This window comes from Panthera onca, chromosome D2 (assembly GCF_046562875.1).
Source record: "Panthera onca isolate mPanOnc1 chromosome D2, mPanOnc1 haplotype 2, whole genome shotgun sequence".
Taxonomy (NCBI): Eukaryota; Metazoa; Chordata; class Mammalia; order Carnivora; family Felidae; genus Panthera; species Panthera onca.
This window is the reverse complement of record NC_138349.1, coordinates 7,817,899-7,827,229: the sequence shown is the minus strand read 5'-3', so window position 1 is coordinate 7,827,229 and position 9,331 is coordinate 7,817,899. Positions and strand designations below refer to the sequence as shown.

Genomic DNA, 9,331 nt, shown 5'->3' with positions numbered 1-9,331 from the left:
AGCCAGAGGATGAGGACACCAGCGATCTCTTTAAGTTTTGCTACAGGTGTCTCCGTGTGGTCTAGAAGTGCCTCGTTCTGGTTTTTAGGGAGGGGCTTGGTTTTTGCTTTTCCTGCCTTTGGTCCACTGATCTGGGAAGACGGCTCCCATTTCGCGCGCGTGCGGCCGGGAGCTGGGAGGCGGCGACCGGCGGCCCCGGGTTTGCGCCCCGCGGTTCCGGGTTTGCGCCCGGCGGAACGGCCCCGCTGGCCCCGCCCCGTCGGACTACCCGGCCCAGGACTACACTTCCCAGGCGCCCCTGCGCCGTAAGCCCGGCCGCAGTTCCCAGCCGCGAGTTGGAACGCGGAGTCTGAGGAGTCAGAGGTGCACAGCGGCGCGCGATGGCTGCGTGGAGCGAGCGGCTGGCAGGCGTGCGCGGGGTGCTTCTCGACATCTCGGGTGTCCTGCACGATAGCGGCGAGGGCGGCGGCGTGCCCATCCCTGGCTCCGTGGAGGCGCTGGCGAGGTGAGTGGGCCGCGCCCGCCGCGGTGGGCGCGAGGCTCCGCGCGCTGCCGGATCCCACCGGCAGCTTCTGGCTGCTGCCGGGGACGGGGCGGGGCTGTTGCACTGGCCCCGCCCCGGTCCCTGAGAGCCCACCCGGGCCGGACCCCGTCACAGCCCCCCGCCGCCCCTCCACCCCCGCGAGCATAGGGCCTGTGCTGGTCAGAGCTGCCCGGTCCTCTGGGGCTGCCTTTTGCTTCCTGCCGCTGCTGAGCGTTAGGTAAAATAACATACATTACATTCCTTTTTTTTTTTTTTTTTTTTTTTACATTTTTGTTAATGTTACAGGAAAACTTTAAATGACGTATGCGCTGGCATCGTTTGTTTAGAGGGGAGGAGGAAGAGGAGGAGGGCATCTTGCCCACCAAATCTTGTGCACAGAGGACCACACAGGGACCACAATTGGTACTACTGGACCCTCCGCTTTGTAGCTGCCATTGATTGGCACGACAGGGCAGTGCTGCCATGATGTCGATGGACAGCCAGGAAGGGCCAATGGCCCAGGACTTGACTTCCCAGAGGCACTAGCTGGGAAACCCTGGATTAGTGGCCTGACCTCACTAGGACTCAGTTTACCTACCTATGGATGGCGGTTAAGTGAGCCTCTTTGTCGTTCTCAGGGAGCCCACCCCACCTGTCTGGACAGGAGCCAAAGTGTCTTGTGTAGCAAAGCAGGAGAGGCCAGGAACTCAGAAAAGGGAGATGTGACCTCCAAGAGAGCATGTGAAGGGCAGCCAGACCTGGGAGACTCTTGACACCCCCCCGGAGCTTCGTTTCCTAAAGTCAGGTTTAAGTCCTGGCCTTTGCCAAGTCTTCATGGGGCTCGTGTCTGCCGGGGAAGTGAACAGTAAACTTAGACGCAGATGAGTAAACACAAGATTTGCTGAGAAAGTGACAGAGGTGAGGCTGGACTTCTCTGAAGAGAAGGCATTGGATGCAACCGAAGGGTAAGAAGGGCTGTCTGGGCGAAGGGGCGGAGGAAGTGCATTCCCGCTAGAGGAACAGCAGTGGCTAAGGCGTGCGGCAGAAGAGAACTCGGCACCTTCATGTTCATGGAACTGAAGAGGGGGAGCTTGGCTATCGCAGGGACTTGTCACAGAGCGGTGCCTGGATTTTAACCTGAGTGTGGGGGAAGGCTTTGAAGATTTAGGCAGAAGGGTCATGGGATCTGATTTATGTTTTTAACGTTTATTTATTTTTGAGACAGAGAGAGACAGCATGAACGGGGGAGGGGCAGAGAGAGAGGGAGACACAGAATCGGAAGCAGGCTCCAGGCTCTGGGCCATCAGCCTAGAGCCAGACGCGGGGCTCGAACTCACGGATGGCGAGATCGTGACCTGAGCTGAAGTCGGACGCTTAACCGACTGAGCCACCCAGGCGCCCCATGATTTATGTTTTTAAAACATAATTGAAACATAATTGAAATTGAAACGTTAAAAGTGGGACCGTGTAAGTACTAGATGGAAACAGGAGAGACTTCTTTCGAAATCTCAGAGTAGAGGACCTTTATAATTATGCCCCCAGATCTAGATATCAACGACAACAAATCAACAGCCTAGTAGAAAAATGCACAAGAGATATAAACAATTCACAAGGAAGAAAAAGCAAATGACCCCTAGTCATATGAAAGATGCTCAGCCTTACTTAGATAAGAGAGATGCACAGGCACTTGAATGGCTCAGTTGGTTCAGCATCTGACTTCGGCTCAGGTTATGATCTCACAGGAGATCAAACTCTCACAGCTCGAGAGTTTGAGCCCGGTGCTGGGCTCTGTGCTGACAGCTCAGAGCCTGGAGCCTGCTTTAGAGTCTGTCTGTGTCTCTCTCTGTCCCTCCCTGGCTTACACACTGTCTCTCTCCCTCTCTCTCCCTCTGTCTCTCTCTCAAATATAAATGAATATTAAAAAAAATAAGAGAAATGCACATTGAAACTATGCCAAGGTGCCATTTTTTCAAGAGTATGAGAAAACTGGCAATAATGCACAACTTTGGGCACACATTCACTTGGTGAGAGTTTGCAGAAACAGACCCTGTCATATGTTGCTTGTGGAAGATGCATTTGGCATTAGCTCTCAGCGGCCCCACTTCTGGAAATTTGCCCTGCCTCCTATGTGAGAAAGGACATCAGCACCAGGGCATTCACGACAGTAACTTTGTAAATAAATAAAATAAATATATGTATGTATGGAAATAGCTCAGGTATCTACCACGAGGGGAGCATCATGGTCCATCTGTGTAGGAGGGGGGAGGTGGTGAGAAGGGAGTGAATGAAAGAGAGGTTTTGGAAGTAGGACTGGTAGGGGAGGGGAGGGGAAGTAGGACTGGGAGGGGAGGGAAGGGGAGGGGAGGGAAAGTAGGACAGTGAGTATTGCGGGGGCCAGGGAGAAGACGAAATAAAGAATGGCCTCCAGTGTCAGACTAGAGCACCCGAATGGATGGAGACGGGGGCGGGGAGGGGGTGAAGGGGTGCAGGGCAGGTGCCGTGATGGCTCATGATGTATGTCAAGTTCTTGGCCCAGTGCTAAACACATGATAGAGCCCATGACAGCCCAACAAATATGCATATATTTATTTATTTATTTATTTATTTATTTATTTAAATTATGGAATTTTTTAAAGTTTTTTTTTAAAATTTATTAATTTTTTAATTTACATCCAAGTTAGTTAGCATATAGTGCAACAATGATTTCAGGAGTAGATTCCTTAATGCCCCTGACCCATTTAGCCATCCCCCCTCCCACAACCCCTCCAGTAACCCTCTGTTTGTTCTCCATATTTAAGAGTCTCTTATGTTTTGTCCCCTTCCCTGGTTTTATATTATTTTTGCTTCCCTTCCCTTATGTTCATCTTTAAGGTTTTTTTTTGTTTTGTTTTGTTTTTTTAATGTTTATTTTTACCTTTGAGAGAGAGAAAGAGCGCCAGCAGGGCAGGGACAGAGAGAGAGGGAGACACAGAAACAGAAGCAGGCTCCAGGCTCTGAGCTGTCAGCACAGAGCCTGATGCCGGGCTCGAACTCACAAACCGCAAGATCACGACCTGGGCCGAAGTCGGACGCTTAACCGACTGAGCCACCCAGGTACCCCTAAGTGATGGAATTTTTTCAACTTGAAGTTTAAATAATAACATACTATTGTACGTTAGTTTCAGGCGCACAGCACAGTGATTTAGCCATTCTGTACGGTACTCAGTGCTCACCACGGTACGTGTTGTCACCATCGGTCACCAAACATTATTACAATGTTATTGACTGTATTTCCTATTATTTCCCCGGGAGGTGAGGCCGCTTCTTCTGTGCTAGGCATTCATGCTCTCCTCTCTCTATCTGGGGAGGTCCGCTGACAGTCTGGGGCGTGGAGGGGCTGTGATTCCCCTTTATCAGCTGAAGCTCAGGTCTTGTTGGGGTCCCAGCCTGGATGGTGCGAGGACCACGGAGACCCAAGTCTGCCTGACTCCCAGCCGCTGCGACCCCCAGAGCCACACCTAGAGACCTTTGCGGGAGGAGTGGGTATTGAGAAAGGTCAGGGGCTTCCAACAGCCCCTCCTGAGTAATGCTCCCACCCTGATCCAGGCCTGCCCAACAGATGGGTGCACAGATCCCGGGGTGTGGCAGTAAGCAGGGCTCCCCAGGCTGTTCACCTCTGTGGGTTCTGCACTGGCACCTTCCCACTCATCCCTAGGAGGGGACGGGTTTTGATTTTCTTTCACCCAGGCCGGTTTATGTAGCTGGGAGGTCTCTGGCAGCCCCTATACCCGTATAAATCTAACAGCTATAGGAGAGTCTTCAAACATAGCAGAGCCGGTTTTGTGGGCCGAGAGGGCGATTTCCTTCCCCAGAGCATTTAGGATTATTTTCCACGAGGGGACATGGTGCTCCTTCTCCTGGGAGGTTTTATCGCTGTGCTGCCCAGGGGCCTGAAAAACCAATGGCCTCATCCCTCTGAAACCTCCTGGGCCTCCCATGCCACAGGACCAAGTGCCCACGCCCCCTCCTGCTCCACCAGGGCCTTCTCAAGTGAGCTTTGTGGCCCTTCTCTGCCTCCTCGCCCACCTCAACCCCTTGCTCTCAGCAGCATAAAGACTCCTGGGCAGGATTTTCACTGATGAACCCCCCCTTGTGGCCCAGCACCCACTGAGCCCGGGCCCACGCAGTGCCCGCACCACGATGCCCTCTGGCGCTCTGGATATTCCTTTTCAGCTCCTCTGCCTGTTCTTGTGCCCAGCCCCCAGCGGCCCACCGATCACACTCGGGCTCAGGGAAGCCCCACACGCCTTCCTTGTGGGTGGCCCTGGGCACGCACCATGTCCAGAGTCCGGACACTCAGTGGTAGTGAGTGCGGTGCTGGAGACTTCCCCCTGCTTTGGGAGTTTTCCATGGGGGTGCTTCACACATACAGGATGAGGATACCCCTCTTTTGTGGTGGCCGAGCCAAGCATGGGCTCTCCCAGGAACCGTTCATGGAAGGAACAGGTGCCGTCTGCAGGGCGTTTGGCTGCTTTCTGTCGTGTTTACAGCCCCCTGCACTCGATGGGGGGGGGGGGGCTCCTTGATATGCGTGGCTCACTTTGATGTCCTGGGGAGCTCAGTGGAAGCCCTTGGAGCCAGAGCAGCTGCTGGGGGACAGGCATGGTGGGGAGGGGACGACGTCCTGGGGAACCTTCGTTCACCCGAATGGCGGCTCCCCAGCGCCTCAGATTTCCAGCAGCACCTTCCATTCTGGGAGCCCCGGAGGGGCCGGCTCCCCACTCGTCTTCCTAGACTTTCCCGAGTGACATGCGTCCTCCGATTTTCTGAAAGGTTCCCACTGTTTTGGAGACACAGAGCACACGGAGGGTACGAACTCTGCTTTTCTGGGGTGCCTGCGTGGCTCAGTCGGTTAAGCGTCCGACTTTGGTGCAGCCCTCTGTACTGTCAGAGTTCAGATCCTCTGTCTCTCTGTCTCCTTCCCTCCCCCCCCCCCCCCCGTCTCAAAAATGAACACGAAAAATAAATAAAGAAATACAAATCATTAAACTCTGCTTTTCAGAATGGTGTGGACCACAGTAACAGTGGTCACCAATCGCTGAAGGAGGCCTGTGATGCCCCGGGTGGGTGCTCGACCCCATAGCTACCTTCACCGCCAGTCGTGAGGTAGGGATTTGGGGCCCCTTTTTAAAGTGACTGAGGCGCAGAGATTCAGGACCGGGCAGAAGCAGAAAAAGTGGCCGGGCCAGGTTAGCCCCTGGGTCCGTGTGACTCCAGGGCCTCAGTGTCCCTCGCAGTGCCACACTGCCTCTCCGTAACGTGCATTTGCTCCTTCATTCACTCCCACACCCGGCAGGTATTTACTGAGCGTTTCTAAACTCTGCAACACCTGCTGTAGGCTCCGGGGACGCTCCGCAGCGAACGAGGTAGATAGAGGTCTCTGCCCTCGCGAAGCTGGGGGTCCGGATGGGAGATCAGTGTAGGCAGCACCCAGAAGGGCCCGCTTCAGACGGAGACCAGGCGGGCGGGGAACTGGGAGCTGGGGTGGGGGAGCACAGTCTCGCAGAGCCGCCACTGTGTGCGCTGGGGTCTTGAAGATGCCAGCTGGGCCGGGAGCATCCCAGATGGAACCGAAGGCCGCACAGGCCACACCGACTCCTTCCTGGTGCTGTGGGGGCCAGCGAGCCCTCTTTCTGCTCTAGGATTTGTGGGCGGGCGTGGTAATGGGACATCTGTAACCGGCCCGGGTCCCCCCAACAGGCCCTTTATTGGAGCCCATTCTTGGGCAGTTGGGATCTCCGAGGGGAGCCATTCAGAGGCAGGGCCCGGCACAGCGGGGGCGACAGGGGCCGGCCCAGGCGCTGGCCGGCACAAAGGAGAGCCCCGGAGGCATCTGCATGTGAAAGGCAGGTGGGCATTTACTGCATCCTGTCTCAGGCCACTAAAGCACATCTGCCGGGCCCCGCTGGGTCCAGCCTTTTTGTGGCCGGCGGAAGAAAGTGGACCTCGGCCCAGGGCAGCTTCATAAAGCAATTCCCACCCAGGACCGCCGGGCCCACAACCACTCCTTCCAAGTGGGGCCTCTCAAGCCCCCGGGTGCACCGGAAGCGACCCTGTTAAAACTCAGGCGCCTCCCAGCAGGTTCTGGAGCCGCGAGGGACTGGGCCAAGGGAGCCTTGTCCGAAGTCGCCACCCTGCAGACAATAGGACTGACCCCTCCTCGATGCCGGGCCGCCCTGGCAGCGTCCGGCCGTAGGAGTGGCAATAATAATCGCTAGGGACCAGGGGACAGCCGGGAGCCTCACCTTGCTGCCTCATGCCATCCTCCCAGTCATGGCCCAGCACCTGCCAGAGGAGGCCCTTTCGGGATGTCAGAGGGGGCGGCCACTTGTTTGAGCTTGTTTAAGCCAACAGGAGCCGCTCTGTCTTCAGAGATGGCGCCAGGAGAACACGACACCCTCTCCTGGGCTGTGTTCTGTCTGGTTTTGTAACTTTTACAGTGTCAGCTTCAAAAGTCGTAAGCGGCCCCCTCCTCGCGAACAGTCCCGCAGGTACGTGAATGTGTGGAGTAAAAAGTCCAAACCCTCGTCACCGGCCCTGGCCCACGCGTTCCCCCACGGTGGCACTGTGCTTCCTCCCACACTCCTTCCTCTGTGTTTCCCCACAAGCACAGAGGACTTGAAGACACAGTGCCCCCCTTTCCTGACATCACACTGTCCTTGCCCCCTGCCCCGCACTCCTCCCTCATCCACCCAGTTCTCACAGCTCACTGGAGGCTGAGTCCCTGCCGATCCCGAGCTGGGGCGTTCCGACCCTTATGTAGCCTCAGGGCACTTATCCCCCAAATGAAACCCAGGGTGGAACCCCCCCAAATTAAAAAAAAAAAAAAAAAGAACATTGTTTGACAAGTGTATATTTTCTCCGTTCAAATCTACAAATGATTATGAAGCCAGTCAGTGATCACGGTCAAAGTGTTTTGATGAATAACAATATTGAAGTCTGGGCCAGCGGACGGCTCAACGGTCCATAGGTTTATAATTTCATATGTGTGGCTGGGAACAAGCTGCTTGTCCGTCAGGAGAGGAGGAGGGAAGAAATTAGTTTACCCAGACTGGAGTACTCTGTAGCTATTCAGAAAGAACGGGGTAGGGACGCCTGGGGGGCTCAGTCAGTTAAGCGTCTGCCTTCAGCTCGGGTCATGATCTCGTGGTTCCTGAGTTCAAGCCCCACATCGGGCTCTGCGCTGACAGCGTGGAGTCTGCTTGGGATTCTCTCTCTCCCCTCTCTGCCCCTACCCTGCTTGCGTGCTCTCTCTCAAAATAAATAAACAGACTTAAAAAAAATAAAAACAAAAAAGAATCATGCACGCTGACCCACATGGAGGGAAACTGAGGGATGCTGGATGGGTGTGTGAGACCATACCGGACAAGAGCTGTTTCTCGGTTTCTGATCTCAGCATGGGTGCACAGGGCCACCACGTGGAAATCAAGTGTAGCCAGGCTGCTGGTTCTGGAACAGAGTTAATGGTGTATCCTACCCGTGCTGCCTCTGGTAGGAAGCCCCTGTGGATTAGGGGGTCACTGAGGCATGGGTTACTCAGGGGGCTCACAAAAAGAGGCCATACGCCTCCCCCAGCACCCCGAGGACGTACGGGGAAGCCATATTGGCAAACCCTGCCTGATCCCTGCCCGCAGTGGGGTTTGGGGCGATTTCCCATGACCGTGGGGCTGGCGGGATGCTGCCCACGTATAGAGGAGGACCAAGAGACTCAACCTTGCTTAAAGATGCCTCATGAGGAAGAGTGGGGCCCGTGCTGTCCTCAGGGCAGGCTCTGCCTCTTACCTGTCACCTGAAGAAAGGTAGGGGTACCTGGGTGGCTCAGCGGATTAAGCATCGATTTCGGCTCAGGTCGTGATCCCAGGGTCGTGAGTTTGAGCTCCACGTCAGGCTCAGCGCTGACGGTGCAGACCCTGCTTGGAATTCTTTCTCTCTCCCCTTCTCTCTGTGCCCCTCCCTCGCTCGCTTTCTCTCACTGTATCTCAAAATACATAAATAAATTTTAAAAGATTTCTTTTTTTATTATTTTATTATTTTTTATTATTGTTATTTTTAATAAATTTTTAACGTTTATTTATTATTGAGAGACAGAGCATGAGCAGGGGAGGGGCAGAGAGAGACAGAGAGGGAGACACAGAATCTGAAGCAGGCTCCAGGCTCCGAGCTGTCAGCACAGAGCCTGACATGTGGCTCGAACCCACAAACCGTGAGATCATGACCTGAGCTGAAGTCGGCCGTTCAGCCGACTGAACCACCCGGGCGCCCCCAGATTTCTTTTTTTTAAAGTTAGGTGTCAGCTTTTGTGTGTGAGGGCCTGGGTTTTGAGTCCCGACTCTGTCCTGTGATTGTGATGTGGTCTTGGGCAGGTTTTATAGCCTTTTTGTGCCTCAGTTTCCCACCTGTGTCATGGGGGGGTGTAAGTTAAGTGAGGTGTTTTAACCACCATTTTGCTTGTCCCACATCTAGAAGCTAAAGGAGTATGTTGTTGCTTGAAGGATCAGACGGTGGTCAGGAGGTGGTTACTTAGCAAATAAGTCTTTGAGTTGTTGAACTTGGTGCTGATTTCAACACGAAATCATTCAGCTCTGCCCAAGCTGCTGTATTTTTCACATTTGTGTACATTCTCGTGAGGCCAGTTCGTACTAAAGGGTTGTCGGCCCCTCCGAACCCCAGGTCCTCATCTGTGAATGGGGATATTGACCGATCTCTCAGACTGTCTTGAGAATTCAATGTGAGCCTGTGAATGATGCATTGGGTGGTTGGGAGAGGTGC

General features: G+C 54.4%; 1 protein-coding gene across 5 annotated transcripts in view; it reads left to right on the top strand.

Annotated features, from left to right (window-relative positions):
* Window positions 1–285: 285 nt before the first annotated feature.
* The window catches only part of LHPP (phospholysine phosphohistidine inorganic pyrophosphate phosphatase), a 117,628-nt gene continuing 108,582 nt past the window's right edge, over window positions 286–9,331 (top strand). For 2 of the 5 annotated variants that reach the window (XM_060641249.3, XM_060641251.3), the window contains exon 1: window positions 289–505. In XM_060641249.3, the coding sequence (XP_060497232.2) occupies window positions 381–505 (125 nt within the window). In that variant the 5' untranslated portion in view covers window positions 289–380. Of the gene's footprint in view, window positions 506–9,331 lie in introns of all 5 variants that reach the window. The other 3 variants (XM_060641248.3, XM_060641252.3, XM_060641250.3) reach the window with 3 other exon arrangements.